Source organism: Chiloscyllium plagiosum, unplaced genomic scaffold, assembly GCF_037043375.1.
Source record: "Chiloscyllium plagiosum isolate Xiang-an unplaced genomic scaffold, Cpla_swu_hap1 HiC_scaffold_2, whole genome shotgun sequence".
NCBI lineage: Eukaryota > Metazoa > Chordata > Chondrichthyes > Orectolobiformes > Hemiscylliidae > Chiloscyllium > Chiloscyllium plagiosum.
The window spans coordinates 44,232,607-44,247,058 of record NW_028270140.1 but is presented as its reverse complement, the minus strand read 5'-3'; the positions used below and the strand labels follow the sequence as shown (position 1 = coordinate 44,247,058).

The 14,452-nt window shown below is 40.3% G+C and overlaps 1 protein-coding gene across 1 annotated transcript in view; it reads left to right on the top strand.

Annotated features, from left to right (window-relative positions):
* dnah6 (dynein, axonemal, heavy chain 6) overlaps positions 1-14,452 on the top strand; it is a gene marked incomplete at its 5' end in the record, with an annotated part of 301,703 nt that overhangs the window by 264,325 nt on the left and 22,926 nt on the right. Inside the window, 2 exons of the mRNA XM_043705917.2 lie at positions 6,290-6,475; positions 14,369-14,441. Coding sequence (XP_043561852.2) covers positions 6,290-6,475; positions 14,369-14,441 — 259 coding nt within the window. The remainder of the gene's footprint in view (positions 1-6,289; positions 6,476-14,368; positions 14,442-14,452) is intronic.

Below are 14,452 nucleotides of genomic sequence, written 5' to 3'. Positions count from 1 at the left end.
ATTCTTCCTAGGTTTCTCTGGGAAACCAGGGAGGAGATTGCCGAGCCTTTGGCTTTGATCTTTATGTCGTCGTTGTCTACAGGAATAGTAACAGAAGACTAGAGGATTGCAAATATTGTTCCCTTGTTCAAGAAGGGGAGGAGAGGTAACCCTGTTAATTATAGACCAGTGAACCTTACTTCAGTTGTGGGTAAAGTGTTGGAAAAGATTATAAGAGATAGAATTATAATCATCTAGAAAGAAATAAGTTGATTAGGGACAGTCAACTCAATTTCGTGAAGGATAAATTGTGTCTCACAAACCTTATTGAGTTCTTTGAGAAGGTGACCAAACAGGTGGATGAGGGTAAAACGGTTGATGTGGTCTATATGGATTTCAGTAAGGCATTTGATAAGGTCTGTCATGGTAGGCTACTACACAAAATATGGAGGCATGTGATTGAGGGCGATTTAGCGGTTTGGATCAGAAATTGGCTAGCTGAAAGAAGACAGAGGGTGGTGGTTGATGGAAAATGTTCATCTTGGAGTTCAGTTACTAGTGCTGTACTGCAAGGATCTTTTTTTTTAGGTTCACTGCTGTTTGTCATTTCTATAAATGACCTGGATGAGGGCGTAGAAGGATGGGTCAGTAAACTTGCGGATGACACTAAGGTCAGTACAGTTGTGGATAGTGCCAAAGGATTTTGTAGGTTACAAAGGGACATAGATAAGCTCCAGGGCTGGGCTGAGAGGTGGCAAATAGAGTTTAATGTGGAAAAGTATGAGGTGATTCATTTTGGAAGGAATAACAGGAATGCAGAATACTGGGTGAATGGTAAGATTCTTGGTAGGGTAGATGAGCAGAGAGATTTTGGTTCCATGTACATAGATCCCTGAAAGTTGCCACCCAGGTCGATAGGGCTGTGAAGAAGGCATACGGTGTGTTAACTTTTATATTGGTCGAGGGATCGAGTTTCAAAACCATGATGTCACGCTGCACTTGTACATAATTCTGATGCGGCCTCAATTGGAGTTCTGGTCACTGCATTATAGGAAGGATGTGGAAACTTTGGAAAGGGTTCAGAGGAGATTTACTAGGATGTTGTCTGGTATGGAGGGAAGGTCTTATGAGAAAAGGTTGAGGGACTTGAGGCTGTTTTCGTTAGAAGGAAGTTGAGAGGTGACTTAATTGAGACATATAAGACAATCAGAGGGTTAGGTGGAGTGGACAGTGAGAGCCTTTTTCCTTTGATGGAGATGGATAGCACAAGGAGGCATAGCTTCAATTTGAGGGGTGATTGATATAGGACAGATGTCAAAGGTAGTTTCTTTACTCAGAGTAGTGGGGGCATGGAACTCCCTGCCTGCAACAGTTGTAGAGTCGCCAACTTTACGGGCATTTGTATGGTCATTGGATAGGATATGGACGAGAACGGAAGTGTCGGTGAGATGGGCTTCAGATTGGTTTCACAGGGCGGCACAATATCGAGGGTTGAAGGGCCTGTACTGTGCTGTAATATTCTATGTTCTATATGTGATTCATACATGGATTTAGTTTTGCACATATCCTGTGAAAAGTATAGAACAATCAGTAGCATCTTATTCCTATAGAAAATAAATCCATAATTATCAATGCAGAATTTTTATGCGTTGCAAAACACAATGTTGATTTCAAAATCTAATTGTGGAATTTCACCTATGTCTGAAGGCTAACCTAGAATACCTAATATTCTTTCACGAGCTCCACTTTGATAAACTGTGTAAATGCAATTATGTCCAATATTGCTTGCTGCTTATTACCAAGAGCAAGGGAAGGATATATTGATAAGTGAGCCACCATGCAGTTGGAAAGAAAATCAGAGAAGGGTCTCTCTCCCCTCCTCTCTCACCAAGTTAGAAGAAGTGTTAAATTTAAAATAATCAGAACAGCAATCAAAGCATAGTTTATGTTTGGTCTGAAGCAATCATTGTGTTACTATGAAAGAATAACCTTCCAAAATGACTTTAATTTACTTGCTCGCATAATCTTTATAAACTAACATTTTTAGATTCAGTATTTGCTAGGGGGACGATCTACCAATCAATTTTTATTGATTTCAAGTTGAAAATTCTGAGAGTAAATTCTAAAGTCTGTGATAATAGTGTAGAATAATGTGAAAAAAATCCCTCAAACCTAGCATACTAGAATATCAATATTTCATGCCACTAAATGAAATCACACTTTGCAGGATGATGTTTCTGGCTATTTGGAAATAATGCAAAAAATTTACAATATGTTTATAAAACATGGATTCATAGAAAAAACCTTTTTATAAGGATAAACTGAAGATTAAAGATTTTTAATGGATTTTGTAAGTGTTTCATTTTAGAATGCAAAGTTCAAGTATAGTTTAAAAACACATTGTTTTCTGTACCCCTCATAGCAGCAATGTAACCCACATCACCTGGGAAGAAAGGAATGTTAACAACTGGCATATTTAATGTGTCATTGTCATTGTATGAGTGGGTATGCCACTTACCTGTAAGGAAGTTTATATCTAGCAGTAGTCATTTGGCAAATTTCCAGTATTTTGCATTAGTACTTACAGAACAAGAGTGAGAATGGAGTGAGAATTATAAATAGTGATTGTTGTAACAAATTATCAACAAAATAATCTCCCCCAGTTTTAGCTGGAAGACGGTGATGGGCAGATGAATGCTGAAATGGTCAACAAATTGGTCCTGCATTTTGCAGCCTGCGTTCCATGTAAATTTGACTTCCAAGCTTCATTCCTATAATGTTGATCAACTTCCCATTCAAATATTACGACAACTGGCCACTGGGCAGGAGCACATTATCAGACGGTGTGTGGCTGCTAATGTGGATCTCTCTGATCTCAACTTTTTCCATGAGGTGGACCAGGCAACTACTGCCTTGCTTAAACCAAGAATTGAACTAGCAATCATTTTCCAATGACATTGTTGTGGCCCAATCTGTCCATAGATTCAGTATTTGCTAGGGGGACGATCCCTGCAGTTCATCATCTGAAGCTGTCAAATTCAAATGCCAGATGTATGGGTGCAATTTAAAACTTAGGGTCCGAGAGGTTGTCTCTGGATCCCAAAGTCTCTAGGTCATTCTTTTTATCTTTGGAATGTTGGTAGTAAAATGTGATGAAAGAAACTACTTGGATTGATTTAACGGTCCATTAAGTCTGGTGTTATTTGGAAGAGGCAAAGATAAATGAAAGAATGGTTAAAAGACTAATGTATTTGTAGTAAGAATAAGATGTTTGCACCAATTTTTATGAACAGAGCAGTATGTACACATCCAGGCTTGTTTATTCAGAAACATCCAAAAAAAAGTCTTTCTTTTTGAGCTGAGCTTTAACTGGGTGATGGTTTTAAGGCAAATCAACAATGCACCTAATGTGAAATACTAGAAAATTGCCAAATTTTGCAAATATTTTGGAAAGGACAACTGCTAGATGTAAGGCAGTCTAAATCATCAGAGCCCAGAATTAATATGCTTCAGGTTCTCCCCAAGCTATCATACATGATTTTAACAGTATCAGACAATCAAAGTAAAATTGTTATGAGAAATTAAGGTCACATTTTTTAAAAAATCTAAAACCACTGATGTAAGAGTAAAAGGAAGGGGAAGTTATTAACTAAAACCAAATTTAAAGCGAAAAACAGAAATAAAACTACTAAAATTATTCAAAAGGATGCTAAAATCTAATAAGCTTATGACCAATTGAGAGCCCATATGTGTTTTTAATCTCTAATGTTAACAATAGCATGATCAAATTACATGGTTGGCTTGCAAAGACTTGAAACACATCAGAGTATTCTAATGCCACAGCAAATTGTTTAATTTGACCCATTTCCCTCTTGCACCAATTCTGCAACCAAAGATTTTGATGATCCTGTTATCTTAGAGACTTTGGGTTCAAAGTGTTTTGTTCCACATATGCTTTCTGTAGGATTTCTTGAATGAAGCAGGACCTGCATCTACAACAGGCACAGGCTTAGCATTCCCTATTATGAGGGATATGACAGGCCATTCCTGGCTCTTCAACCTCACTTTCTGCCCACTCCAACTAATAGTCCCCAAGGAAACTGGCACTGGGCTTTGTGTAGAGACCGCTGTAAGGAAATAGAGGATAGTGTTGCAGTTTCCTAGTTGTGGTTCTCAAGTTTGCAGCTGGATTTCTGATTGTGCCTTTGGTTTATGCTACAGGTCCCTCTGAGAGGTTGGACCTTTAGCAGGGGCATATCTAGGCCATGCTAATGCTCAGTGTACCTGCTGGCACATATTGTTTTGGCAAATGACACATACCTCTGATGCATTCTTCCTTGTCTGGGTCTAGAACAGGACAATGGAGGATATGGGTTGTTACATATTTAATGATATCAGACTTAAAGTACTAAAATATGTACAAAGATCTTAGATAGGGTTAAAGTTAAAAATCACACAAAATCAGTTTATAATACAACAGGTTTATCCTGCCCCACTAGCTACCTGATGAAAGAGCAGCACTTCAAAAGTTTGTACTTTCAAATTAACCTGTTGGACTATAACCTGGTGTTGTGTGATTTTTAACTTTGTCCACCCCAGTCAAAACCGGCTCTTCCGCATCAGATAGGGTTGTAATGATAGGGGATTTTAACTTTCCAAACGTAAACTAGAACTGCCATAGTGTCAAGAGCTTGGATTGGCAGAAATTTGTTAAATGTGTTCAAGAAAATTTTCTTTATCATTCTGTAGATGTACCTAGTAGAGAAGAAACAATGCTTGACCTTCCTTTGGAAAATAAGGCAGGACAAATGACTGTAGCGTTAGTGGGGGAACACTTTGTGACCAGTGATCATAATTCTGTTAGTTTTAAAATAATTTTGAAAAGCATACGTCTTGTAAAAATTAAAGTTCTAAATTGGAGTTAAGGTCAACTTTGTTGGTGTGAAACTGGAATTCTCAAGAGTTGATTAGGGTAGACTATTTGCAGGAAAAGGGACAACTGGCAAGTGGGAGGCATCCAGAAGTGAGATAATGAGAGTTCAGAGGCAGGATGTTCCTGCTAAGAGTGAAGGGTAAGGCTGGTAGGACTGTGGAACACTGGATCACTAGAGATATTGAGGCTCTGGTCAAGAAAAAGGTGTCATATGTCAGGTATAGACAGCTAGGATCAAGTGAATTCCTTGAGGATTAAAAGGGAAGTAACGACATTCTTAAGAGGAAAATTAGGAGAGCAAAAGTTAGCCTTAGCAGTTAGATCACATGGGATTCAGGGAAAGCTTACCTATTAGGTACAAAATTGGCTTGACAGTAGGAGACAGGGAGTGGTGGTGGAGCATTGTTTTTCAGATTGGAGGTCTGTGATCAGTGATATTCTGCAAGGATCGATGCTGCATCAACTGTTGTTTGTTGACAGTAAAGAAGGTTATCTAAGGTTACAAAGGGATCTTTATTAAATGGGCCAGTGGGCCCAGGAGTGGTAGATGGAATTTAAATTTGGATAAATGTGAGATGATTCATTTTTGTAAGGTGAACAAGGACAGGACTTACACATTTAATGCTAGGGCCTTGGGGAGTGTTGTCGAACAGAAAGACCTAGGGTTCAGATACATAGTACTTTGAAAGTTCTGTCACAGGTAAGCAAGATAGTGAAGAAGGCATTTGGCACACTTGCCTTCATTGGTTAGACCATTGAGTGTAAGAGTTGAGACATCATGTTGTGGTGAGGCCACTTTTGGAGTATACAGTTCTGGTCACCCGGCTATGGGAAGCATATTATTGAATTGGAGAGGGTGCAGAAAAGATTTACAAGGATGTTACTGGGACAGAAGGTTTTGAATTATAAAGAGAGGATGGCTAGGCTCGGGATGTTTTCACCAGAGTGTTGGGGAGGTTGAAGTGTGACTTTATAGTGGTTTATAAAATCATGAGGGGTATAGATAAGATGAATAACAAAGGTTGTTTCCCTTGGGTCGGGGAGTTTAAGGTGAGCGACGAAAGATTTAAAAAGGACAGAAGGGGCAACTATTTCACACAGAAGGTTGTTCATACGTGTAATGAACTGCCAGAGGAAGTGGTAGTTGCAGGTATAGTTGCAATATTTAAAAGACTTTTGGACAAGTGCACGAATAGGAAAAGTTTAGAGGGATAAGGGCTAAACACAGGCAAGTGGGACTAGTTTAGTCTGGGAAATTTGGTCAGCATGGATGAGTTGGACCAAAGAATCTGTTTCTATGCTGTATGACCCCATGATTCAGTCCACAAAGAAAAATGAAAATAAACATTTTGAACATTTATTTGCCTTTCATTTCAGGACTCTTTAATTACACTGAACAAAGCCATCGCTGGATTTGTGGTAATGTCTGAAGAGGTGGAAAAGACGTACACCAGTTTCCTGAACAATCAGGTTCCATCTCTTTGGGCCGATGCAGCTTATCCCTCGCTCAAGCCATTGGGAGCATGGGTGAAAGATTTCGTATTAAGAACAGAGTTTATTGAGGTGAGACATAGTATAACAACATTGCACAATGCTTTGTCTAGTATAGCATACTCTCTGGTCAGTTTCAGAATGTGCTGTGCTAAGAAACTAACCTGAAAACATCCTATGAACTCCTTGTCCAGGCTACCTTTGTCCATCTGATTTTTCCAGCTCACATGTCAATTAAAATCCCCCGTGCATTTCTGACAAGCTTTCATGGCTTATTCACCCTCGATACACGATCCTATTATATAATTGCTGTTAGGGGGGGCTACACGTCATTTCTATAAGTGATTTCTCGCCTTTATCATTTCTTATTTCAATTGTTTCTACATCTTAATTTCCTGAACTTAGGTGTTCCCTCTATTCTGTTAATACCATCATTAATTAAGTGAGCATCCACCCCACCCCAACCTTTCCAAACCATGTTACTTTGGAGCTGTGTCTCAGTGTAATGGCTATTAGGTCATACTTACTTCTTTCTATTTCTGGCCATAGTTCATCTGTTTTCTTTAGAAAGCTATGTTAATTGGACACCACTTCTCTCAGACCATTCTATGAACCACTCATTCATATCTCTAATCGGATTTGCCCTTAGCCAATTTGCAAGTGACTCAGCTGTTAATGCAGAGATTATGATCTTTGAGCTTCTGTTTCTTAATTTAGCACCTAGCTCCTCATACGAGCAATCCAGAACTACCACCTTTGTTCTGCATATGTTATTGGTGTCTACGTGAACCATGACAACCGGATCCTACTTTTCAAATTTCTCTCCAGCCCTGAGAAGGTGTCCGAAATCCTGGCACCAAGCAGTTGTCTGAACCCTTGCATTTTCCAACAGAGAAGAGTGTCAGACTCCCTCACTAGATTGTCCCCTGCTTCCTCTACATGCCTTCATACTAACCTTGATTGGCCTCCTATACCATGGTGGTCACAGTCAGTTAGCTCATCTATCCTGCAGCCCTTGTTTTCATCCAGACAAATTGAAACAACCTCAGGTCTGTTGGAAAATTAGGATTTCTGCATACCTGCCCAAGGGTCCACGTATTTGCCTCATTCACAATAACACTTCACTGTCGCTGAACACTGACCAACTCAGATGACCACCCCAGGAGATGTGTCTGCCTTGTTGTAAAATAATACAGGTAGCTTACCCTCTCCCCAGTATATCACAGTTTCTATAGTTCAGTCTGCAGCTCATAAACTTTGAGTAAAAGCTGCTGTAATTTCAAATACTTACCACAGATGTGATTACATTAGACCAAACTGGCATCTGGGGGCTGCAACTGTGACATAGCATCTATCTCACCATCCATAATCTGTTATAAGGGATTATTTAATTTTTTTTTCAGTTATATATTCTGTTAAAGTTTAATAAATTTTATTAACTTTTCCACCAGTTATTATATTTTGTTATACCTTAGAAAGCCAATAGATCTTATTCACTTACCATCTGTCAAATAACCAGCTTCATCTCCTGGAACATAGTAAGAGTCAACTCATGAGGCTGAAAAAGTTCACAAAAAGTAAAAGCAACAGAGCATCTCTTTCCCTTCTACTTCACTACATTAATCCTTAACTCAATACTCTACTGTAATTTGCACTCAAATGCTAACATGAAGTTTGCTAATTTTTAACACTCCTAAACCAAAAGGCCAGCTTACTCATGTAATGAGAATCTACTTTCAGTTCGTTCTTAATTAAACTGCCCTTTCACTGAAGCCTCATTAAAACTCTACTGAAAGCTGGCAATCACAGAACATCAACTATAGATTTCAGTTTAGTACCAATTACAAACTAAATTAGATTTATACAAGATGAAACATTTATATTTTCTCATCCAACAAATGCATACATTCAGTCCTAATGAGGAGTGTGTATGGGGTGTGAATGAATTTGTACATAGATGTGAGAAGTATGCCGAACTCCAATGTATACCCAACCTCCAGCTTCAGTCTTGCCCCAGAGCAAACATCTGGCCAATTGAGCTGTTTCTCCTGAGGCAAGTGTTTAGTGCTGTCACCTCTGAGTTACACGCTTTTAGATCAAGTCACATTTCAAAGGTATGTATCTAGATTGACACTCCAGTGGGAAAGTATGGGAGTGACGCACTGTTGGAGATGCCAACTCTTTAGAATTGATGTTGAACCAAAGCCCCATCTCACCTTTCAGATAGATTTCATGATGCAATTGAAGCAAAATAAGTGTGTCAGAAACATCAAAGGTTTACAGCACAGAAAGAGACCAAATGGTCCATTGTGTTTTCAACTTTTCTTCTGGAGTCATAGCCAACTTATATTCTTCAATGGGTGTATGTGTTTGCAAAATATCCAGTGCTCTTTTCTATTAAGTCCAATGGACAACCAATTCATATTCTGTTCCTAATATTTGTTCACTTACCCAATAATGTTTGTGAATCTTGCCATGTTCAAATTAGCAGATATGTTTCTTTTACATTACATAAGTTGTGTCAAAGTGTAACCAGAATAGACTTTGCCATTAATGAGATTATGGCAAGTTTGACTGCAGTATATTGAAATGGTGAGGATGGTGATTTTATGATGTGGAGTTATATGGATTAAGGGTCGTGGAGGATGGTGACCATGATCATGGGCCAACTATGTGCTAACGTCCAGTGAAGTAGAAGCTGAATTAAGAACCATCTGAAATTGGAATCTCAGCAAAATAGCATTTATTATGTTATTTACAGTGTGTGTATTCAACATCAGGAAGTATGAGAGTCAACTGAGCCCAATTACATCTCTATCCATTAGCTAGAAAGACAATGGGTGGCTTTTCTCCCCCTCTGTTGTGGCAAGAGAAATGTAGAGTGTGGTGACAACATCATGCAAGAATGAAAAAATCAGACTTTTGATATTGAGAAAAGTAATCCCAATTTTCTTCTCAAGCCTTCAATGAATACTTTAGCAACTCATCTGTGATTGCTGACTTCCTTATTTCCATGTTTTGCATCTCATTAAAGTTCCAAGTTATCTTATTTCCATCCTATTTCTAATTCTCCACTCCTCCACTTCTCCACTCCTCCAGTGAGAAACTGGATGTCACAAAAACCCAACCAGTAACACCGAGTGGGTATCTGGCTGCCTCACCTTGCTGAATACCTGGCCATCATGCAACTGCACACAGTTGGCCCATGGTCCATGGCCACCATCCTCCTCGACCTTTAATCCATGCAACTTCACATCATTAAAATCACCATCCTCAACAGATCATTATGCTGCTGTCAACCTGCCACAGTCTCATCTGTTTAAAGTCCATGGGGTTGGCCACATTCAGGCAAGCAATTGTTCTCATCTGAGTCTAGGAATTCATGTCTTTGCAGTCCAGAGATTGAGCAACAGCCAGTCCTGCAAGTTAACATGTAAGCAGTCCAGGGATTACAAATTGTTTGGTTGAGATGCTGTTGAGACATCAGCCAAGAATGATGGGCAGAGTTCAGTTGGGCTATCATGGAATGTCAGCTCAGGGGTGGGCCATTGACAGTGTTGGGGTTTTGGTCAGTAAAGATCAGGGGAAATATCAGGGGACTGCCTATAGAGTCCACAGAAAACTAAGCAATCAAGGAGATGGACTTCATAGTATTCGGTCTCTGAGGGGATGCTGACACTAATAGGGGGAATTTGCAGATCATAGGCTGGCACCTAATAATTAATGTGAACTTAAACAGATGATGGTAACTCTGACCTCTATATAATGAGAGTATAGGGCTTACAAAGGCAGGGGAATTTTTATTCTGGAGCTAAATTGGAAACATTGATATGTATGTAAAAGGGGATCAATTGAAACAGGGATAGGCAGAAACATCAGGGACTTGGAACTATCAACAGGAAAGGAGGATGAAGGAGAATAGTGCATCTGTGATGGAGCCTATGAATCATCTTGTCATATTGGATTGGAAGGTAATTATGCACTATCTTCATAAGATGACTGCTGGACCTATATTTTTGACACAGTTCACTGGAAAGCAATTGGGACTAGAAACACTAGCAAAATTTGCTCTTTACTCAGTGAAACTGAGGCTTTTTTTTTCATTCTTTTATGGGCTCTCTGGCTTGTTTCAGCAATTGTTGCATATTCCTAATTGCTCTTCTGACAGAGTGATAGCCATTTCAGAGGGTGGTCAAGCATTGGACCACATCACGTAGGTTTGAAGTAAGAATGGCAGATTTTCTTCTCCAAAAGCGAAGTAGATTTGTTTGCATCAGATGTAAGTGCAGAAGTAGGTCATTCAGCCAATCAAGTTTGCTCCAGCATTCAATAAGATTGTGGCTGATTTACTAATTCTTAAATTCACTTACCTGTCATTTCTCCATAACCTTTGATTTCTTACTGATTAAAAGTCTTTCTCTATCAGATTAGCTATCTTTAGTAACTATTGCTGAGACTAGCTTTCAATTGCAACTTTATCAATTGAATTTAAATTTCACCAGTTGACATGGGGGAATTTGAAGTATGGCCCTGGAAAAAGCGCAGGAGTTGAAACTTTATTGCTGGAACAGCACAGCAGGTCAGGCAGCATCCAGGGAACAGGAGATTCGACGTTTCGGGCACAGGCCCTTCTTCAGGAATTCCTGAAGAAGGGCCTGTGCCCGAAACGTCGAATCTCCTGTTCCCTGGATGCTGCCTGACCTGCTGTGCTGTTCCAGCAATAAAGTTTCAACTTTGATCTCCAGCATCTGCAGACCTCACTTTCTCCTAAAAGCGCAGGAGGTCAGGTAGCATCTGAGGAGCAAGAGATTTGACTTTTTGGGCTTAACCCTTCATCAGGAGTCCTGATGAAGAGTTAAATCTGAAATGTTGACTCTCTTGCTCCTCAGATGCTACCTGACCTGTTGTGCTTTTTCCAGCACAACACTTTATCCATTCTGACTACTCCAGCATCTGCAGTCCTCACTATTTCTTATGGTGGAATTTGAACCCATACCATGACGGACCAGACCCTGGAATGCTAGGTTACTAGTCCAGTAATAATACCATCATATTACCATCTTTACTTCCTCAATGCTTCCCAAACCCCTTTCAACACTAAGGCATTGAAATAGTCATGACTCTTTGGTGGGATTCTGAGACCAGGAGTGGGGAAGAGCTATGAGGCAGTGAGAGAGCAAACACCTGTGAGAGGGATGAAGGGTGGGGTAGGTGGTGCTGCACTCTACATCAGTCATTTCTACTTTTGAGCTCACAACCACAACATTTCTGCTCACGATTCCATTGAAATGCTAAACCCCAGTTTGGGAAGCTGTACTCTAAGTACCTCTGTAATCAGATTAATTGCAATCAGCTAATTTCACAATACATTCTGAGGCTCACTCCTGTGGCCCACAGTGCAAATGAACAGATGAAAAATATATATCTTTGTTTAGCCTTGAATAACTTTGTATCACTACTTTATGAGACAGCTTTTCAGAAATAAGTTCTGATTGACTCCATCTCGAAAAGAGATTGGACAATTATTGTTAATGCTGTGCTTTAAGTCAACATTGTTAGGAATCTAATCTAATTGTTACTGGTGCAATGAGATACTGATCTGGTTTATCTGTGGACTGTGCATATCTACACATACATTGTCCTTGAGGTTACTTGCTTCTTACCTCTAAGTAAGACTGTTCAGTTCTTTTCAAACGTTAATACTCCTGTATGTGTACATGGTAGATTATCAAACTCAGCACTCTAGAAATAGAATCTAAGACATCTATCTTCGCATGCACATTCTAGACTGAAGTCTTCCCTCTTAATGATGGCAGAGATATTTGACCAGTTACACCATTGTAATTTTCATGACCCATGATATCCCAAGAGCGTTGTCTTCTTTCTGGTACTAGTCCCTTATTAACATACCGATTTGGGTCTCATAACTTTCAGGGAACAGTGGTCTTTAATTTTGGAACAGCTGGACTGAGCATGTTTCATGTTCTCTGTGGACAGTATTCTGCCATTACACTGTGGAAAAGTACCAATAGAAAGATTATTTTAAATTATTTTTGTAATGCTGGGGGTTTAACTCCCTAAGGACAACAAGGGTCTTTGTTGTCTGATTCTCTCCAGTATGTTTATGGTCAGTCCCCATGGCATCATCCAATCAACCTCTGGGCTGCCCAATATAGCAGCAGCCTAGAATCAGAAAGCTGCATGTGGATATCCGGTTTGAAGCTATAGACTGCCAGCAGCATGGAAATGAGACCTGAACTTCAAATGGACAGAGACTCTCAACAGCTCAGTCGCAGCCAGCTGGAATGCTGTGCCAGTCAACATCAGAGAATTCAAGTCTCTATTACTTAACTACCACAAATACAATTGAGTACAGGAAAGTGTCTCAAAAACATACATTTTAAAATTGTTTTTTCAAAAACAATCATCTCTACTTGAATCCTCCCAAATCCTCCAGACCAAAAGGGTAGCCATGGGCCCCAGCTATGCCTGTCTCTTTGTTGGGTACATGGAACAGTCCATCTTCCCCAGCTATGCTGGCACCATTCCCCACCTTTGCCTCCACTACAGTGATGACTGTATTGGTGCCACCTTGTGCTCTCACAAGTAGGTTGAACAGTTCAAAGACTTTACTAACGTGTTCCGCCCCGACCTTACGTTCTCCTGAACTATCTAAGACACCTCCCTCCCCTTCCTGGACCTCTCCATCTCCATCAACGGATCATTCTCTCTATGACTCTGTTGTCAGATCCACACCCCCCACCAACCCACCTCCCCTCCTGGCACCTTTTCTTGCCACCACAAGAATTGCAAAGCCTACACTCACACCTCCCCCCTCACCTCTGTCTAAGGCCCCAGAGGAGCCTGCCGCATCTGTCAGAAGTATACCTGCACTTCCACACACATCATTTACTGTATCCATTGCTTCCGATGTAGTCTCCTCTACATTGGGGAGACAGGATGCCTCCTTGCAGAACACTTCAGAGAACATCTCCAGGACACACGCACAAAGCAACCCCATCACTCGTGGCCGAACACTTTATCTCGTCCTCCCACTCCCCCAAGGACATGCAGGTCCTGGACCTCCTCCATCTTCAAACCCTTACCACCTGCCTTGGGACCCTCTAACCACTTGGTATCAATGTGGATTTCACAGTTTCCTCAATTCTGCTCCCCCCACCTTATCCCAAATCCAACCTTCCAAATTGGTACCACCCTCTTGATCTGTCCTACATGTTTACCTTCCTTCCCATCTATCCGCTTCACCCTCCTCTCTGACCTATCACCTTCATCCCCACCTTAATCTACCTATCACACTCTCAGCTACCTTCCTCCCCAGCCCCATCCCCCTCCTATTTATCTCTCAGCCCCTTTGGCCCACAAGACCCATTCCTGATAATGGACTTATGCCCGAAACATCAATTCTCCTGCTCTTTGGATGTTGCCTGACCTGCTGTGCTTTTCCAGCGCCACACTCTCGACTCTGATCTCCAGCATCTGCAGTCCTTACTTTCTCCTCAAAAACATAGATGTTTTCCCTGGTAGGCCATTGAAAGATAGTACAATTGAGAATATTGAATTCTGCTGAAAGGATGAAGAAAATAACTTGTGATGGTGACATCCAATCGTAGTCATGTCAAAGCAGTTGGCTCAAAATATGGCCTTTACAGAAACTGAAAAACTGGTTATTTACCTAATATCTTTATTTGAATTAGTCAAGAGGAAGAATTATAAATATATAACTGCTATCTCGTGTTGATATGTTTGGCAGCACTAAGTGAATTCTCCTTTAATTTTAAGAGAAAATTAAACAAAGCATATGACAGTTCAAAATTAGGTTGACTAACTGACTACATTGTCTTTGTGATTTTATATATTCAGTTCAGTGGGTTAATGTGAACTGCCAAGTGCTAACGTGTGGAAATGATTACACAGAACTGAATTTTTAGTTTGCCTCATTTTTAGACTTGGATCAAACGAGGACAACCAAAGTCTTTCTGGATTTCTGGATTCTTCTTTCCTCAGGGATTTCTGACAGGTAAGGCCAGT